The 21,332-nt window shown below is 37.3% G+C and overlaps 1 protein-coding gene across 1 annotated transcript; it reads right to left on the bottom strand.

Moving 5' to 3' along the window:
* Positions 1 to 638: 638 nt before the first annotated feature.
* LOC141388697 (uncharacterized) lies at positions 639 to 1,628 on the bottom strand. The gene has a single exon (XM_073958867.1). The coding sequence runs from the start codon at positions 1,626 to 1,628 to the stop codon at positions 639 to 641; it is 990 nt and encodes a 329-aa protein (XP_073814968.1).
* Between the last annotated feature and the right edge of the window lie 19,704 nt (positions 1,629 to 21,332).

The following is a 21,332-nucleotide window of genomic DNA, read 5'->3' as shown; positions in this document are numbered from 1 at the left end:
AAAAATTCTAATTATTTCAAAATATTGTGTAAAATTTACAAATGCTAGGTCTAGAATTCTATCATAGCTATTTCGAATATTATTGATTTGTTGAATACTGAGGTCACAAAAACGATTAACAATATCAAATGTATCTTGATTAATATTTGCATCAGATGTTAAAGGAGTCAATGCTTCAGAACCGGGCAATGAAAGCCACTTAACAGACGGCATATTAAAATCACCAGGGACCAAAATTGTATCAGAATCATTCATTTTTCTAAGTATTGAGCTTATTGCTAATATATGTTTATTATAAGTATCAAGCTGGGATGATGGAGGTATATAAGAACAAGTGACAAATAACTTAAAATTGTGAAATTCAGTGGATGTGGCAATAAATTCAATGTCCGAGTAATTTACTTCAATTCAGTTGGTGGAATATTTGCAATCAACTGCAATGAGAACTCCACCACATTTTTTATCAATGCGATCCCTTCTAAAAATTTGATAATTTGAACATAAAATTTCACTACTTAATACCGATGGTTTTAACCATGTCTCCGAGAATGCAATTATATTATAATCAAATCCAAATAAGCGAGTTAATTTTGTGTTTAACCCTCTTACATTCTGATAACATATAGAAAAAGAATTATTTAGTTTTTTGACACCGAAACTGGTCTCTGAGGTAAATGGGCTAAATTGTCAGATCTTTCAACAAATTCTTTTATGAACGCCTTAGCAGGCCAAAATTCCTTCAACATCAATTGATTGAAAATATTCTCATTTACCACGATTTTAAAAGACGATCTATTTATAGAAAATGACGATCGAAGCTTAAAACCTCGTAGAAAATAGTCACCTTCAATCTTTGATTTAATATAATAATTTATATCATCAGCCGTTGTTTCCGATGGAAACCTAGACAAAAAGACCGCTTTCATGACTGGAGTCATTGATAATGGTCTTTGGTCAGACTGCAAGGGTTTGCCATTTGTTGCAGAACCAGCTCCTGAAGCAGCAACAGTTGTAGGAACCTGTGGCTCCTGAATACTCGGAGAAGGCTGTGAAGCATTTTTCAGGGCTACGCTACCATTACTCATTGATTCAAGAGGCACAACCCCAACAACCGAACCTTTGCCAACCTCCAAAGCCGGCTGTGCCGCAATACCAGCATATGACTGATCACACACAGCCTCAATTTTGTCAGGTGTTGAAACCGATTGTGATCTAGTATTCCCAGCAGGTAAGAGCGCTTTTCGAATAGGCACAGATTTATTAGGTGCCTTTTTCGCTGCTCTCTTACGTTTCTGCCCAGATCCGAACGGCGACGATACAAAATCATCCAAATCACGATATTTATCAAATAAATTAGAAAAGCTTTCAAAACGCGATGATACCGAAATAAATTCATCTTTTATTGATTTTAATTCATTTTGCAAATCTTTTACAAAATTATAGAAATCTGCAGAAAGTTTTCTACAATTTACACAACACCAACGAACACCAACATTTTGATTAATTGTATCTACCACGTTTGCACTAATACGAGCACACTTAACGTGCCATTGGTCAAGGCAAAACCAGCAGCTAACACACAATTCATTATCATCCTTAATATTACATATTTCGTAGGGACAAGCCATCTTAGAATATTATTTTTAAATTCTTTAATGATTTCTTACTACGGTAACTGGGAATTCGACTTTCCTTATGTTAAATAAAAATAAGCAACGTTGGTAACTCTGTATAGAAAAACAAAACCGACTAACGAAATGTTATAACAACAAATGAATAGAAAATAAAGCACAAAAAGAAGATTACAATTATTATGAAACACAGAAAAATTGTTTTAGCACAATCAGGTTAAAAAGGTTAACATTCAATGCACCAATAAGCACAGCAAATAGTGAACACAGTTATAAAAATAATTAAACAATTTCTGATCACCCAAAAACACAATTTACTAAGTAAAATCTAAATTTATTAAAAAAAAAGCACGGAGCACAAAAAATTTTGATAACTATCACAACAGGGTTGCCAACTGTCGGTTTTCCTCTATCTCTTATAGTTTTCGAGATGTACAAATGTCAATATGTTCCATATCCAATTTGGACGCAAAAAAATCAGCTTTTTGTTCCATATCCATAAAGTCTGGCGTATGGAACAAAAGAACTTTGAACTTTTTTGTTCCATATCCATACCGTTTGGCGTATGGAACAAAAAAATACAAAAACGAATTGTTCCTCACAAAAAATGATGGCGTTTGGAACAAAAAATTGCCCAATTTTGTCAAGTTAGGAACAATATGGCGTATGGAACAATTTGTTTTAAAGGACTTGGTTTATAAACGGAAGAAGAATAGTTTTAAATCAAAATATTTTAAAATGTTGTATTGTTATATAAAACTAAAATTTATTTTTTTCCTAAATTTAACGCCTCCCGCTTAATAAAAGTCATGTAAGATAAGTAAAATGTCAGAAAATTAATTATAATAGAATTTTATTGCCACTAGCTATTGATAGATTGACAATGAACGATTATTGATTTTTTTCGAAAGGATTAAACGATGAAATAAGAAAATAAAAATAAGCTAATAAAAATTATATTTTTCGAAAGTGGAGGAGTTCCCTCCTTAATTAAATTTAAAGGAAACATATAACAATGGTCCCTAAAGCATTTATTTTCTACTGCAACTATTTTATTGAAGCCCCCGATTTTTCAGCTCAACAGCAGCACTTCACATAACGGAGGTGGAACACAATTGATCAAAAGTTTGTTTGCTAAAATGTGACATAAAGTGTTCCATTTGACACAAATTGCCAAAAACATGAAAAAAAAGATCCCATGGAACAATTCAGCAACTTTTTGCAATTATAAAAATTGGGAACAACTTCTAGACTATAACAGATATCTGACTAAAATAAACTCCTAATATATTCTTTGAGTTTCGTTAAGTAGAACTGAGCTCTTAAAGTAATGGATTTTTGCACAACATCTAGCCAGTATGAACTCAAACATTAACTTGAGATTTTCTCGAATCAGGCAAATGGCGTTTGGAACACTTAAGCATGACACCGACGATATGTCCACGGAGTGTTTAAAGGCCAGCGTACATAAGCTGCCTTGCCTGCTTACCTTGCTTACTTCTGATAAAAGAATAAAAAAGAAAAGGGCAACCCAGTTCGAAATTTCCTCGGCCTCCTCGGCAGAGCAGCTTATGTACACGGGCCTTTAGGCCTCATCGCCTAACTTCCTTGCCTTGCTTTATTTCTGACATAACAAAAATAAAAGAATAAAGAAGGCCGAGCCAATTTCGAAGTAGGTTGCCCTTTTCTTCTATATTCTTTTATTTTTATTATGTCAGAAATAAAGCAAGGCAAGGAAGCCAGGCGACGAGGCTTCTTATGTATCCAGGTCTTTAGATCCTTTCCTTTAAACAAAAGTTCAAAATTACAGCTTCATTTCTTCACTCTAATTTGTTGAGTAATTTATTAGAAGATGTGACTAGATGAGAATTGATCCATGCAGAGGGAACGTTGGGACATCATGGCGTCATCCATATGTATTTTCTTGTGTGGACAGATGGAATTCAGGAGTTGTGAAAGTCATTGGAAAAACGCCGAGACGCATCTCCTCTTTGTTGGTCTTGGTAAATTTTCCTTGACCCAAAATTTACGCAAGGTGTTATTATATTTTCCACACGACGGTTTGTTAAAATACAAATTCTAGCACCAAGACGTGGGTTTGTTAATTGACCAATCGTGATATGTTGATGGGCAACTTCTGACTCCTAATCACTTTTTTTTTAATTCATTTTTATTAATGCCTTCTATCAATCTCTTTACTTTGATATTTACATTATTCTTATTATAATTCGAATTTTACATTGATTATATAATAGGCCGGGGCGATTTGTATGAAAGGAAAAAAGTGTTATCGGGCGCCTGAAGATTCTGATTCTTGGGATTGTACTGAGCAAAAAAGTCAACTAGACCATATGTCTACGGTGAAAATAGAGCCCCCGGATTTTGGCTTGAAGTTTTTTTCAAGGATTTTTGGATATTTTGGCATATAACAACCAAACCACTGAGATTTTCGATCCAACACAAAGACAACAATTGTAGACAAGACAATAATAAAGAACTCTCTATTACATCGCAAAAGCATTGGAACGATCCTTCAGGTAGTTATGGCCTCGAGAAGGTGCACATTTTTCGGAAAATATCTATAAACGACACTGTGCTACAAAATGGAACTCAAAGTCAGTGGGTGGAAAATTTCTTTTGGAGATGAAAGCCCTTGGTGAGTGTACTGAGAACCCAAAAGGGAATTTTCACCATAGGTCAAGTTTCTGAGATATTGCGAGATTAATGGTTTAATTTTGGCCCCTTAATTTGTGATCAAATAGCTTTATATCTCTCTAAAGCGTTATTGTATCTTCATTTTGACATTACATGTCTTCAGTCAAATCGAATGGTGAATCTTTTTGTAGAATATTTCATCCCTCTAACTCAATTCCTTTCATGTCCTTTTCGTCCTTTATTTTTTGAACCGTAGTAAAAGTACCACAAGGCGAGATTTTACAGCATCCAAATATTCTACAAAAATGTTGTTCAGAAGATTTTAGGTACGGTTCTCATTGATGACCAATCGATATTTTCCCGTTTTCATGGTCCTTTTTGACATTTTACCGGTTTTTGTTCAGAAAACTATGTTTTGCTTTTATGTATATTCGTTATTGGTCTGTGGTGCTTCTGAAATACTTACCATAAATAGCTCTTGTAATGACGAACACGTTAATAACAAATTTTATTGGAGGACAGATCCGGTTATCTAAATTTTTGAACCGGATATTCTGATATTAAAACCGATTTTGGAACCGGTTTTAAGTAACCGATTAACCGAATATCTATATCATTAGAAAGCTAATAAAATGGTCAATCAAATGACAGCAAGTAGCTGATTACAACAAAAAAAAAACGCGTTCTTAAACCGATTTTGATGTAAAATATCACTGGGTTCTTTTTGGCGATGCAAGTCGATTAAGATAATATTATAAATCTGGAAAGGCAGTTATGTCATAAGTCAAACTTCTGAGTTATGGCGAGATGAATTTGTGTTATGTTGTTTTTTTTTATCATGCACTTAAAGTTCATCAAGAATGAATTAATTTCGCCATAACTCAGAAGTTTGAACCACGTCAATAACTGTCCTTATCATTTTCATTTTTCCATAGCGCAAAATTATAAAATGTTCTATTTCTTATTTTTTTCCTACATTTTATCCAAAACTATAATGTTTTTTGTTTTGTTCAATATCTATTTTGAAAAGCTTCGTAACCGACAAAGTTGTAATCAGCTACTTGCTGTCATTTGATTGACCATTTTATTAGCTTTCTAATGATATACATATTCGGTTAATCGATTACTTAAAACCGGTTCCAAAATCGGTTTTAATATCAGAATACCCGGTTCAAAAATTTAGATAACCGGATCTGTCCTCCAATAAAATTTGTTATTAACGTGTTCGTCATTACAAGAGCTATTTATGGTAAGTATTTCAGAAGCACCACAGACCAATAACGAATATACATAAAAGCAAAACATAGTTTTCTGAACAAAAACCGGTAAAATGTCAAAAAGGACCATGAAAACGGGAAAATATCGATTGGTCATCAATGAGAACCGTACCTAAAATCTTCTGAACAACATTTTTGTAGAATATTTGGATGCTGTAAAATCTCGCCTTGTGGTACTTTTACTACGGTTCAAAAAATAAAGGACGAAAAGGACATGAAAGGAATTGAGTTAGAGGGATAAAATATTCTATAAAAAGATTCACCATTCGATTTGACTGAAGACAGGTAATGCCAAATGAAGCTACAATAACGCTTTAGAGAGATATAAAGCTATTTGATCACAAATTAAGGGGCCAAAATTAAACCATTAATCACGCAATATCTCGGAAACTTGACCTATGGTGAAAATTTCCTTTTGGTTTCTCAGTACACCAACCAAGGGCTTACATCTCCAAAAGAAATTTTCCACCCACTGACTTTCAGTTCCATTTTGTAGCACAGTGTCGTTTATCGATATTTTCCGAAAAATATGCACCTTCTCGAGGCCATAACTACCTGAAGGAGCGTTCCAATGCTTTTGCGATGTACTAGAGAGTTCTTTATTATTGCCTTGGCTACAATTGTTGTCTTTGTGTTGGATCGAAAATCTTGGTGGTTTGGTTGTTATATGCCAAAATATCCAAAAATCCTTGAAAAAAAACTTCAAGTCAAAATCCGGGGGCTCGATTTTCACCGTAGACATAGGGTCTAGTTGACTTTTTTGCTCAGTACAATCCCAAGAATCAGAAACTTCAGGCGCCCGTGATGGTGTTCAAATCGCCCCACTCTATTATATAAGCTTTCCCAGTGGTTTACTTATACATAAATTTTAGAGTGATTTGATTTATTTAATCACCTAATCACTGATCTGTTTGTATTAATATTCCAATCGTTGTTGTTTTCATAAAGAAACCAATTGTAGTTATTTCCGTAAATGAATCTGTCCGTATACCAATTTCGGCGTCCAAATTCAAAATTCTGGTTTCCTATCGTGGATATTTTCCTAAATTTTTTAGAAGCAAGCAAAACTCTGGCAACCAGTCTTGAATTCTTCTATCTATACATGTACATATACAAAAACTCTTAAGCCGTGTAAAGAATTCCTTTTCTTAACACAAAAAAATCAATGAACACAATTTTCCCAATCTACATTTTTATACCCTCAGCCTCTAGGCACAACTTCATACGATCAAAATGTGCCTCATCCAAATCAATTTCTTAGTGCAGTTTAATGCCTGCTCTCAAAACATTTTAATTTTTTTAAAACAAGTTGTATTCGAGGTCCTTTTTACGACATTATATTTTATTCAAGGCAAGTCCATACTTCCTGAGAAATACTGCGTAGAAGCTATACATAATAATATTTTGTGAAAAATAATTTTTAGCTCGCCATATCGGGGCGCTCCTTAGGGTAACTCCCCCACTAAAGTTCAACATCTTGGTTTAAGTGCAGTCTGTTCGAGGATCCTTTAAAATTTTTACTGAAGGTACTCCCTGTTTAAAGCCATTCAGCCTTACCCGGCTCGGCAAACCCGACTGATACTTTTTTACTTGTTAAGATTTTGAGGAACAAGAATCGGCATCCGATCAGTTTTTTCTTTTGTCTTCCCAAAGTCGAAGAAGAAATAGGACAATTCTTAGAAATATTATGCATCCATTGAAAGTACTTATTTATTCCATAGCGTCCTATTTTACCCAAAAATATGCTAGATGCAGTCGGTTTAAATGAGCTCTTCTGCCTTTATTCAAAAAAATAATCAACAGAAAATTCCTTTTTCGTTCAATAGACGTTTAAGATGAGTGCAAAATAGGGCTTATTTTCTAACGTACGCTGTATCTCTTGAACTTATTCGAAGTAAAACAGAGACCAGTTTAACATAGTCTTAAAGGACATCACTGCGGGGGATAACAATCTTGAAGCGATGTGGGGGCTTAAGTTCGCAATTTTCCTCTTGACCAGGCAGTGCACTTCAAGTGCATACTCTGCACTTCAAGTGTACTGCCTGGGAAATAGAAGGTTGCGTACGACCAAAGGTTATCCCAGGTTTCGATCTCTTACCTCAAAAGAGATCCCCTAACATCGGGGTGTCAAGCGACCTCGTGCTCATCGGTGTTCTACGGTTTGCAGTTAGGGAACCAACTGTATTTGAACGGAGCCTCGTGGATACCTGGGCACCTCCACGAGTAATTAGTGCCCTAGTCACGGTAAGGAAGGATATGCCATGGCTGTCCTCAACTCCCCCATTAAACATTTTCTCTATGGATAATATTACAAACAAAACTAAAAACCCCACAACAACAAAAACAATTTCACCCTCGATATAGACCCTAGCTACGACAATGGACAACGCCGCACCAAGTGCGACTATGGAATGACCACAAAAATCCCTGGGCGGGGACGAGACCCTGACGACCTCGACGATGGACAAGATTAGTCAAAACATCCTCACGCAGAGCAGGGAATTGCCCGATCTCCTGGGGCAGAGAGAGACCCACAGATTGAGTCAGGAGAGTCCCCGCCCCTGGAACTGGGAAGACGAATCCCTTATGTCGGACGAAGAGATGGATGTTACAGTCATCCCATCTCGGACATCCCAGGGATCGCTCTCTTCAGTCCAAGGGGGGATCTCTAACCTCACCTTAGTGAGTCCAACTCCCCTGGGGGATAGTTCATCGGTCGGAACCGATAGACCTTTCTTTCCGAGCCAAGACGCCATGGAGGAAGAAGTCGTACTGGAAGAAGTGACACCCTCCACTACGACCTCAACCAACATGGGCAGTAAGGCCAAGGAAAAGAAGGACCGGCATGTATATAAAAGAGTTGCCAAATATTGCAACAAATTCGTTGACAAAGCTCCAACTGAAGTTAGTCAAGATGAATTCCGATTAATCGGTGTGAGGCTTCGAATTGCGGGGAGACTTGAGCGTAAGTACCCTCACATGGAGAAGATCCCCATTCTGGTTGATCGGATTCCGACTCCTGCAACGACTGCACCCTCCAACCCAACGGCTGGTAAGAGTGCAGTGGTTCCAGTGAAAGCACTAAACTCGGAAGTGTCAGGCTGCTCGAAATCATTGCGGACACCAGCGGTGACTGCGGCGGAGACGAGCAGAAGGATGCCTCCGGCCCCGAAGACATCACAACGGTCGTTACCCACAACGGTAACACCCGTCTCGATGTCAGAGCGGAAGATGGGACAGTCACGGGCAAAGCAGATACACAAGGCGACATCTAGTGGATCCGTTTTGCCGGTGACTGCCCCCACAGCTGTCGGGGTAAATAGCAGTGGATACAGCTTGGGAGCTTCGACGATGAAGAGTTCTGGTAAACAGGACACTGCGGCGCCGAAGGACCCCAAGAAGCACTAAACTCGGAAGTGTCAGGCTGCTCGAAATCATTGCGGACACCAGCGGTGACTGCGGCGGAGACGAGCAGAAGGATGCCTCCGGCCCCGAAGACATCACAACGGTCGTTACCCACCCGCACCCGTCTCGATGTCAGAGCGGAAGATGGGACAGTCACGGGCAAAGCAGATACACAAGGCGACATCTAGTGGATCCGTTTTGCCGGTGACTGCCCCCACAGCTGTCGGGGTAAATAGGAGTGGATACTTCTTGGGAGCTTCGACGATGAAGAGTTCTGGTAAACAGGACACTGCGGCGCCGAAGGACCCCAAGAAGCCTTGCCCCTCAGGAGACGGAGGAGTGAGAAGCGTTGGAGAAGCAGAAGGTCGGGTGGTTGGAGCGACTGACGGTCCCTCAACTGAAGTTAGTCAAGATGAATTCCGATTAATCGGTGTGAGGCTTCGAATTGCGAGGAGACTTGAGCGTAAGTACCCTCACATGGAGAAGATCCCCATTCTGGTTGATCGGATTCCGACTCCTGCAACGACTGCACCCTCCAACCCAACGGCTGGTAAGAGTGCAGTGGTTCCAGTGAAAGCACTAAACTCGGAAGTGTCAGGCTGCTCGAAATCATTGCGGACACCAGCGGTGACTGCGGCGGAGACGAGCAGAAGGATGCCTCCGGCCCCGAAGACATCACAACGGTCGTTACCCACAACGGTAACACCCGTCTCGATGTCAGAGCGGAAGATGGGACAGTCACGGGCAAAGCAGATACACAAGGCGACATCTAGTGGATCCGTTTTGCCGGTGACTGCCCCCACAGCTGTCGGGGTAAATAGGAGTGGATACAGCTTGGGAGCTTCGACGATGAAGAGTTCTGGTAAACAGGACACTGCGGCGCCGAAGGACCCCAAGAAGCCTTGCCCCTCAGGAGACGGAGGAGTGAGAGGCGTTGGAGAAGCAGAGGGTCGGGTGGTTGGAGCGACTGACGGTCCCTCAACCTCTAGGCAGGCCAGTGGCAAACCAAAAACCTCCCGCAGCAGACATGCGTTAAGCGGGTCAGGTCTTCGGAGGGTCCACAGCCCACAACCAAAAGGATGGTTGATCGTCAGCCGAACAACCACTCACCCTCGCTCGCTAAGGTGGCCGCTCAACAGCCAGCTGTTGGGGCTGAACCGGAGAAGGTCTGCAAAGGAAGCTCTAGATCGAAGCTCCTACAGCCTACTGTTGGGGGGACATCGAAAACAGCGACCATCCCCAAGAAACTAGCCCCGGAGGACCTTCAGGTGGCAGTCATTAATAGGGCTGATCCAGACGGTTGGATCAGTGATGATCAATGGCTGCTAGTTGAACGTCTTCTGAGGAAGGCCATAACCTCTGACGAGGTAGACGCTAGCAAGACGGGCTTTGGCAAGGCAACCTACATCAAGGGAGTCAAAGTCATTAACTGCCAAGATAGGGAATCAAAAGATTTCCTCATCCGATTGATTGATGGTTGATGGCTCGGGCGCACTCTGGGAAGGTTGCAAGCTAGCCGCGGTGCCTACTTGCGAGATACCACGCAGAGCCACAGCTACAGCATGGGTGCCACCTCCGGATCAGGATGTAGCGAATGTGCTGAAGATGATCCAGAAGCAGAATAGGGGTCCCTCTACTGCTAGCTGGAGACTAGTGTACTCTTTACAAGAAAGAGGAGGAACGGTGATGAAATTCACCATGGACAACAAAAGCGCCAGCTACATAAATGATTGTGAGAGGGTCTGGTTGGCTTCGGTTCCGTGCCGCGAAGTCACAGTAGAGTTGCTCGGCAGCAAGGGCTCCACGTGATGCAGATAAATCTGCACTAATGCAGGGCTGCGGCTGCCGAACTTCTCATCTCCCTCAAAAAAAACGAAGTAGATATCGCTTTGGTCCAGAAGCCCTATCTCTATAAGAATAGGGTTTCTGGGCTAAACGATGGGCGTTACTCTATATTCTCCGCACAACGGGGAGAAGGTAAGAACCTGTATAGTAGCTAAGGAAAGTTTAAACCTTATTTAACTCTACAATTACAGTGATGAGGATACGACAGTAGTGAGGCTAGAAGTAGGTTCTGGAAGAGCCTTGGTGTTAGCCTCGGTCTACATGCCGCATGAAGCTCCTGACCCACCCGGCAGACTGCTGCGGAAGCTAGTGGAGGAGACGATGAGCAGTGTAAATTTGATAATGGGCTGTGACGCTAATGCTCATCACTTTCACTGGGGGGGCAGTGATACAAACGCAAGGGGTGAGCCCGTATTCGATTTTATTTTAGTTAATAATCTACGAGTATGTAATAGGGGCAATACTGCCACTTTCCGTAATAGGGTAAGGGAGGAGGTGATAGACCTAACCCCTACAAATATGGAAGAAACTTCTATAACAGACTGGACAGTATCGGAAGAGTTCTCCTTTTCGGACCACAGAGCGATTCACTTTCATGTCTCTTGTAGAAGTAAGCGGCAACCGCCTCATAGGAACCCAAGAAGGACCAACTGGGAATCTTCTAAATCTCTTGTCACTTCCAGGTTATGTGAAATTTCCGAACCTCGCACAATAGGGGAAATTGACATTCATGAGAAGACCTGCCCATTAACGTATCCTGGTAGGAGATCTCAGCCAGTCTGGTGGAACAAGGATTTAGCCGATCTAAGGAAAACCAGTAGGCGGACATACAACAAAGCAGGACCAAACTAGCTACTGATTCGGATATCTATAGAGATACTTTCAATAAGTATAAGAGTGAGGTTAGGAAGGCCAAGAGCAATTCTTGGATAAGCTTTAGTGAGACTATAGAGGGAGTTAGCGCAGCGGCAAGTCGCACTTTGCCGAAAGACTATAGACCGATAAGTCTTTCCTCCTTTCTTCTTAAGGCTTTAGAAAGACTACTAGATTTGGAAATCAGATCATTTATAAATCATGACCTTGTAAGCAACTCTCAACATGCCTACGTAAAAGGGAAATCGACAAACACTGCGCTACAAAGAAGGCGCGTTTAACAACGTGAAACTAAGGGTGATATACCCCCAGCCTCTGACCAAAAAAAAAAGAAACAAACACAATAATTACGCCGTATAAAAATATATTGATTTTGTATCACAAGTTTGATTCAAAATCCGCGGAATCTGTAGGTATCGCAATGTGGGGCTATACTAAATACATTTTAGTAAGCTAACTTCTGATTTTTGGAAAAGTTTGAGAATTATTTTTCGGATTTGTAATTTTATTTGGAGCCGGCAGGGGTTTCTGGAACTTTTGGACCATTATCTACGGAAGTATGGTACCGTTGCAATAGGGACCGTGAAAAGAAAATCAAATAGATCCGATACGAGTCCTCAAACCGCACTTTTCCCAAATTTTGTGTGGGAACTACTCGAAGGACGGGACCGATATAGTCCATATTCCAACCTGATACATGACTGGATGAAATAGTAAGAAGTGCAAAGTTTGGACTAATCGTAAAATCCCCTTGAGAGTGATCTTGCGGTTTTGTTATTTTGTTTAGGTTTCTTGTTTGTTTTTTCAGGGTTTCTTGGAGCTTTTCGGACTTGTTACTGCAATTGTACAATTTTAAAGGGGACAGCAAGGACAACCTGCTGAAAAAATTCAAAAAGATTCGAGAGGACTCTTGAATTTCACTTTTCCGAATTTTGTGTGGGACGTACCCGAAGGTGTGGACCGATATAGTCTTCCCCGATCTATCGATCGATTGCTCACTTCGCCAGTTACCGGTCATACAATTTTTCAAAAAAAAAAAATTGAACCCTTGTGGGGGAGGTGTGGACCCATACAGCCTGTATTCGAACTTAAACTAAGTTCGGGGAAAATATTACGAAATATAAAATTTGGTTCGAATCGGTAGATCCGTTCGTGCGCACCAATTAGCTAGATAGTCTAGACAGTAAGAGAGACAGATGATCAAACAGGGCTAAATCGACTCCAACGAATTTCCTCCAAACATACTTGGGGTCTAAAACCATTATTTCGATGAGACATAAATTTGCATGCTGCAATATTTGTATAAAAATCCAGTTGGACAACTGAACTGAACTCTGTCATGATAGAGACAATCCCATGTAGCATGGGAGGAAAATGTGGTTCTCTACCCAAAATCCATTATATATTAGGCAGTATACCCGTTATCTAGCAGACACATTATTGCAATTTGCATCAGGGGAAAGGTCAGTAGTTATTTTCCCATATGTAGGGTACTTTGCCGGTATATGCCCTCCGGGTATTAAAATATGGACCAAAAGTAAAATTTGTCTATTTTTCGTACAAAAGTAATGGCAAAATTTCGTGACCACTGAGCTATAATTGCGACCTCTAGCGTGTTTATGAGTACAATACAAACAAAATACTGGATATATTAGGCTGTAACTCTGATCACGTACGTCAACTTAATTGACATCAATGGAAAGGTCAAAAGATCGTCTACCAAATTAACTCACCAGAGAGGAATGTGTCTTTCAGGAACAAAGATATAAGCTGTATATTAAAAATTTTCACAATTTTCAAACAAAAGTTGTGGTCCTTGTGGTACATCGGCACTTTCTTGACTCTATATTTTATTGAGCTCATCAACTATAATTTCTACATTTATATCTTGTCGGCATACCAACCAATTAGAAGCCGGCAACCACGTTACAATTTTTTACTAATCCAAATTTGTCGTGTAAAAAGTTTTTAAAGAGAGCGCTTTTCAGCGCCATTTCTGTTTAAAGAGAAGTGAACATTTTTCTACCTTTTGGTGTAAAGATTGTAAAAAAATTTAGTTTTGGAACACAACTACCGTGTCACTTTGTTGTTGGAGACCCAGATTCGGATCCCAGCCTGGCTAATGCTGAAATCATATTTAGTTTTGCCTTATTAAGGCATTTTATAAATATATTTTAACTAGTTCGAACACCTTAAGGCACCATATATTTGCTTTTATAGAGATCTTTCTAGGTAAAGTGTGACGGTTTTGTACTTGAATATCCTTGCAGATGCCTCTGATGTTCAGGAACATAAAATTTAGTAAAGTCAAAGGTAGAAATTTTTTAAAAATCGAATCGACCAAAATGTATTATGTTTTCAACAAAACTAAGCAATATTGTTCAAGAAATGAACAGTAACGCAAATTTTGGATGAATATTGCATCAAATGGCTAATCTTTTTTGAACTATGACAAAATACGTGGTCCTTATTGAACATAAATCATTCCAGCTCATGAGAATTTAAGCCGGTCTAAGCTTATGGTAAGACATTTCTCATTTGTACGTGTGGAAATGAACACGTATCTCTCATTACGTGGTTTTGGTTTTGAATATTTTGGTTTGGAATAGGTTTTGAATATTATAGAAGGACTCCGAAATTCACGTCACTGCAATAATTATGGAAAACAACTAGGCAAAACCTGGATTTAAATGTCGAAATGCAATCTAAACAACCTTATTCGCTCTGTCTGTGATCCAATATATTTGTTCATGCATATGAATCATTTATGTTTATTTTTTTTTTTCTATAACAAATGAGCTACTTTTCAGATAAAAAATTATTATTGTGGAGTTTGTGGAAAAGATATTACCCCATTTCACCACTTGCCTAAAAATTCAGTTCTACTCTAACAATACCTAATTATCCATAACTATTATTGCAAAATACATTTTAGAATTGTACTCTAAAACTATAGTGAATATTAATATGATATGTGTTCATTTTCACGAGTAGAAATTAGAAATATCCTACCATAAGCTTGGGCAGGCCTACATTTATATAAGCTGGCAACATTTATTTTTACTAAGAACCACGTATTTTGTCGTACAACTACGGGGATTCGCTATTTTTAGCAACATCCATACAAAATCGGCCATTGCTGCTCATTTCTTGAACAATATTGCTTAGTTTTGTAGAAAATTTACTATATATTTGTCCAAATCAATTTTTAAACAATTTCCAATAAGAACTTTCCTTAATTTTATGTTTCTGAACATAAGTGGTGGAATACTGTAACTAATTTTTTGAGTTAACGATAAAAATCGGTAACATTAAAACGCAAAACTATGAATGAAAAGTATCAATATAAGCTGAAAACACTGTTGCTATTGGTAGGACATAGCGACAGCTTTATTTTGGTTGTTCACTTACCGAAAATTTTCTTTTATTACCGATATTATAAATATTTTACTGCCGAACAATAGAGAAACTTGCAAAACAAAAAGCCCGTTAAATTTTTCTCCAAGACTGCAGAAAGCTGGGAATCATGCCCTCACACATAAAACACTCAACACAACAAATAAGAAGACTTTTTAAAACAACAAAAGGGTGTGCAAAGGCAGAAAACATAGAACACCATATGCAATGTAAGTTAATAAACATTGAAATAAGCGAAACACACATAAATATGAATACAGCAGAGCAGACATTAGAAAGTATAGAAAAAGAAATAAGCAATACACTGGACGAAACAGAATTATCACTTTTTAAAAAAGACCAATGGAAACGATACAAACATATAAAACAAAAAAGAAAATCGACACATTCATCCAAACTTTTACAATTAAGAAATGAAATATTTGAAAAATTAGGTCTAACGTTTAACGAAGATTGGTTCATAAACACATACCATTTTCAAAAGAAAACAAATGGATACTTTCAATGGGTAAAAAATGCAATCCCAATAACAACGAAAAACTTTGCACCAATACCATTAATCGCTGATATAGAACAGTGGGTGCAAACAATAAAAGACCACAGGGAAAAAGATGAGATAAGATGCAGGATTGCTGGACGAATCTCAAATCATAAAAAAAATATTAAAAACACAGAACGTGAAAAGTACATAATAGCAATTTATGAAGATACGAAAAAATATTTAAAGGGACACAAGAAAGTCATAATAATAACAACAGCAGATAAAGGATACAGATACAACGAGAAGATGGAGAAACTATTGGAAGATAAAGCCACATATAAAAAGATCAGATTAGACCCAACAACTAAACTACAGAAAACAAACAACAATATTATATCGGAATTGTATAAAGACAATTATATTTCAAAAATTGAAAAAATTAGACTATCCAGCAATGCGGCTGAAGCACCAGAACTTTATGGTCTCCCAAAAATCCATAAGATTAGCAAAACATGTTGGCCAAATACTAAAAAGCTTAATTTCTCCACTATACAATATAAAGAATTCGATGGAACTTAAAGAAAAGCTTAGCAAAATTTGTTTGGATGAAGACGATATACTTGTTTCTTTTGACGTGGTATCTCTTTTTACCAATATATATCCACCTAGCTGTTAAGAATATTATGGACAAATGGGAAATCCTACAACAACAGACGACGATTCCGAAGAGAAGATTCCTGGGGCTCATGCAATTTTGTCTTATAGACAACAATTATTTCAAATATGAGGACAATATTTACCATCAAACGTATGGTATGCCGATGGGCAACCCCCTTTCACCAACCATAGCTGATATTATTTTGGACACATTACTGGACAACGTAACTGGCGAACTTGAACAAAAAGGCATTCGTTTGAAATTAATTTCTAAGTATGTAGACGACATTTTCGCAATTGTGAATAGAAAACATGTCGATATCACGCTGCATTTATTAAACTAATACCACAATAAACTAAAATTCACTGTGGAAGTAGAAAACAAAAAACAAATACCATATCTTGATATGCCACCGTGGTGCAATGGTATGCACGCCCGCCTTGCACGCAGAAGGTCGGGGGTTCGATTCCCCGGCCAGGCAACATCAAACATTTTTCAACGGTGGCAAAATATCCCTCAGTAATGTTGGCGACATTTTCTGAGTATTTCAGCTTTGAAAAACTTCTCCATAAGTGGTGTCTTAAGACACGCCGTTCGGACTCGGCGATAAACAGTAGGTCCCATATCATTGAGCTAAATATGAATCGGGGTGCACTCATTGATATGAGAGAAGTCTCCCTTGTCCCGTATGGGATGTTGTGGAATAATGTTTTGTTTTTTTTTTTATATCTTGATATGATGATTATATAAGAACATGAATATATAACTACAGACTGGTACATGAAGCCAACCGCCTCAGGACGCATGGTAAACTATTATTCAACCCAACCCATGAACATAAAAATTAATACAGCAAATAACTTAATTAACAAAGTTTTCTACATATGCGATCCAAAATACATTCCGAAAAATACGACTAAAATAACGAACATTTTACTAAAAAACAATTTCCCAATACAAATAATAAGAAATCTGATCAGGAAGAAAACAGAAATTTTGATGTGTGAACCAAAGAATAGAGTTGAAAACGATACCAAAATATTTCTCAGTGTACCCTACATACCGAAACTGACAGACAGCAGCATAATGTCAACAATCGTAAATGACAAGATCATAACTATAGCATACAAGTGTGTTGTTAGACAGAAGAAAACTGCAATAAAATGTATGTGGGGACCACGAAGAGAATGTTGTATGTGAGATTGAATGAGCATGATACCGATATTAAAAAAGGTAAAGAAAACACTGCGTTATCTCAGCATATGAAACAGTGTGGACACAATGCAGACTTCGATAATGTGAGAATACTTGATAAGGAAAGTAGAGAGAATAAAAGATACACTCTTGAAAGCCTCCGAATACAAGAGAGAATGCACATATCTGTGAACACAAAAGAAGATAAAGACAATACCAATTTACAATATTCAGTCGCAATAATATAAAAAGTATAACTCTGTGATATAATAGTATTAGGTTTTGCTGCAATATTTTTTTCGTTATTTTAGTAATTATTATTCTATTTATACAAAAAAATGTCTGTTGTGTTGTCCAGTTTTTTTTATATTAATAAGAATAATTTACATAAAATGCAAAGGAAGAACTAATTGTAAGTAAAAAAGCTATTATGTTTCACAATGTACATAGAAATAAATAAAATGTTTATGCCGTAGGAATTTCAATAAATATGCTCCTGATGAAGTTGGAATAAAACCAACGAAACGTTGAGTGACAAATGAAATAAATTAGTTTTATTTTCATAAACTCTTGAATATGAGTTTTGCCTAGTGTAAATCATCTGGCTGCATCATGTGCGTTGTATTTGAAGGGAGTGCATAAGAAATTATTCCATTGTCTTGGCAAAATTGGCAGAACTCCATTGTCATATGGGACTTATGGCCATCAATAAAAAGCAAAATCGGCTGTTGAAAGTTATTTTCTTTCAACCACTGGTCCACTCCATCTATATACATTAGTGACCTAAAAAAACATTTCCTAACCCCTATATTTTTTCTATTTGACCCAAGAACCTTATATATGAAATTTATTGGCGATCGGCTAACGTTAACCTGTGGCAACCTAGCGATCTTTGTTTCCATAGTAATTTGTATGGGACCAAAGGCGCATGTTCACTAAATTCTCCAAATGCCACTATTATGGTCCGATCGATGAAAAAACTTTACAAGTTCATTATTTTGGCTAAAAAAACGATTTCCACAAAAAATTTTGAAAATCGAATCGGATTTTGATATTTGTAGCTCCAATATGCATATTTGTCCGATTTTGGGTATTTTGGGCCCTATATAGCTATATCAACATGGACCGATATAATCTATCCTCAATACCAAAAGGCCTAGCAATTATATAATTTTTAAGCCTAGGCGTTATATAATGTTCTTTGAAAGCTCTATTTTAAATGTTGTGAGCTTTATCTTCATTTCAACAGACGGACGGACTGGTAGCCATCGTCATGTTATGTCGATTTAGCATTTTATGCTGATTATGAATTAGGGATAGGTAATGGAAAGCTATAATCGATTTTTAGACTTTGGTATAACTAAAAATGCGATTTTTCGGTCTTGCGATTATTTCAGTTGTTCAAAACTCGACTTTTTCATAACCGCAGAAAATCGATTATAATCAACAGAAAGAAGTTAACAATAAAACATCTGGCAACACCAAATACTATAGCGTGCAATATATACCAAGGCTTACAGAAACAAAACTAATAAATGAAATTATTGACAATGAAGAAATAGGGCTAGCACACAAAGCATACAGAACGACATCATCACTATACACAAAAACTAAAACAAAAATAGAAAAGAATGACCAGAATAATGTTGTGTACCAAATAACATGCAATGGCAACAAAGAAGACAAATGTGAAAGATTATACGTAGGAACAACAAAACGAAGCTTAGCGACGAGAATAGCAGAACACTACAACGACATCAACAAAGGTAAACAAACTACAGCTTTGGCGCAACATTGCATTGACAACAAACATACAGCTGATCTTGATAACGTCAGAATATTAGATAAAGAGAGAAACGAAAATAAAAGATACACAATAGAAAGCATAAGAATTCAACAAAAAATGGAACGTGCAATAAATAGAAAAGAAGATAAGGATAATACCAATGCAATATATACATTAGCAATATTTTAGTCGTATTCTAACTTCTGTGATTTTTAGTATTAAGACTACTGTGATATTTACATTTATACATTTTAATTATTTTTGCATTTATTTTTATTTTATTTGTTGTGTTGTTTTTTTTATAACCTCCAATTGACTAAATTTAAATGTAAAACTGACGAAAGATTATTTGTAAGTATGCAATTTTTATGCTAGAAACACTAAAGGAAAAAATAGAAAAAACTAATTATTGTATGTATATTCGTTGTCGTTGCCAGATTAATAAAAAATTACCCCTGAAGATGTTGGAAAATCCCAAGGAAACGTCGGGTAGAAAAATGGAATAAATAGTCTTCATTTTTCATTGATAAACGTAGACCTAATAGCCCGATAAGACGAAGTCTTAAAAATCATACAAAAAGATTCAAAAAGGTCAAAGAAACTTAAAATAAAGATTATAATCAACATTTCGTCGATTTTCGAGTTTTTTTTTTTTTTTTGAAACTGTAAAACCTCCACAAGTGTAAAACCACCAAGTCCACAATCTATGGGCAAACTCGAAAATCGATCACAAGATAATCGATTATACGATTTTCCCTCCAGACAAAAGTCGACTACGATTTGTAAATTTTTTACTGCAAAAAGTCGATTAATCGTTTAACCGAAAATGGACTTACCTATCCCTATTATGAATATGTACTGTTTTGGTATTTTGTGCAAACATCAAAAATGCCACCACATAGAGCATGAAAATATAATAAGAAATGTGTTGTCACTTTTTCCCTAGCGTTAAAAATTTAATATAACCTATTTTTATAGAATTTTAATATAGTTTCAATATGGGAGCGTTCTACATAAGTCTAAGTTATATGCATACCCCAAATCTCCAAACGTAGTATTGATTTTTTGTTATAGCCCTAATGTGTACCAGATTCACGTCATTCCTAAACTCCGATATATGCATACAGTAATTAATTCATATACATTGCATATACAACAATTATATGACAGTTTTCTAACTGATGTTCATACATTGATTTCTCATTCCGAGAAGATTTGAGAACCGGTAAAAAATTGCTCTTGATGATTGTTTTCAAATAAATCGCTATTAACTTTTTCCTACATAACATTGGTATTCTTTCCTTAGCACTTGAAATAAGCAAATTTCTATGGAACGCTAAGAATCCTTTTTTTGAAAATATGGCAAATGATAATGGATTCAATTCGAAATTAAGGGGTCGATCATCGATAACAATTATCGTTGAGTGGCGTTGCCAGTTGTCAAAATTGATTCACGTATGGCAACTCTCAACTGAAGTTGCGAATCTCAGTTGACGAAGCGGCTGTTTTTCAGCAACCACCAATTTTCAGTTGCAGTAAACATTTTCGAAGAAACAAGAAGTAAAATAGAAGGAAAAATAAACATTTTGTTAACAATTATTGATTCTTTGCATCATTAATTAATTTTGTGTATCAATTTGGTGAAAATAACGACAAAGCAACAGTTCGAAATATTAATTGATAAACTGAGTGAAAATCCAAACTTAGCCCGAGGAGTTCGGGTTTTTGGTGAAACCAAAGCAAGCCACAGCGGATGAAGCGTGGAGGTCCATTTCGTCCTGAAATAACTTACTGATTATACAGATCTTTCTAACATGAGCTTCAACTTACAGTACAGATGGCAATTCCTATGGATTCGACTTGTCCCTCAAATTTCTTCTAATAGATGCAATGTCCTGTACATTTTCTTCATCATTAAAAAATAATTCCACCGAACTTTCCATTTTTTGGGACAGCAAATGAAACTTGACGATCCGAAGATCCAATCTTGGGTTGTTTTCCAAATTTGCTCGAAAACTCAAAGCGCAATTATTTTTAAAATGTTTTTTTTTTCGAATAGAGGTCACTAGTTTGAAAAAACACTGATCGATAACATGTTTATCGACCACCC

The sequence above is a fragment of the Musca autumnalis genome, unplaced genomic scaffold, assembly GCF_047663935.1.
Source record: "Musca autumnalis isolate F117 unplaced genomic scaffold, ASM4766393v1 scaffold_1, whole genome shotgun sequence".
In the NCBI taxonomy this organism is placed as follows: Eukaryota; Metazoa; Arthropoda; class Insecta; order Diptera; family Muscidae; genus Musca; species Musca autumnalis.
The sequence above is the reverse complement of the archived record's forward strand: the minus strand, read 5'-3'. Positions and strand labels throughout refer to the sequence as shown.

Coding starts and splice junctions, on each gene's coding strand:
- LOC141388697 (XM_073958867.1), bottom strand. CDS start 1,628: ATGGCTTGTCCCTACGAAATATGTAATATTAAGGATGATAATGAATTG.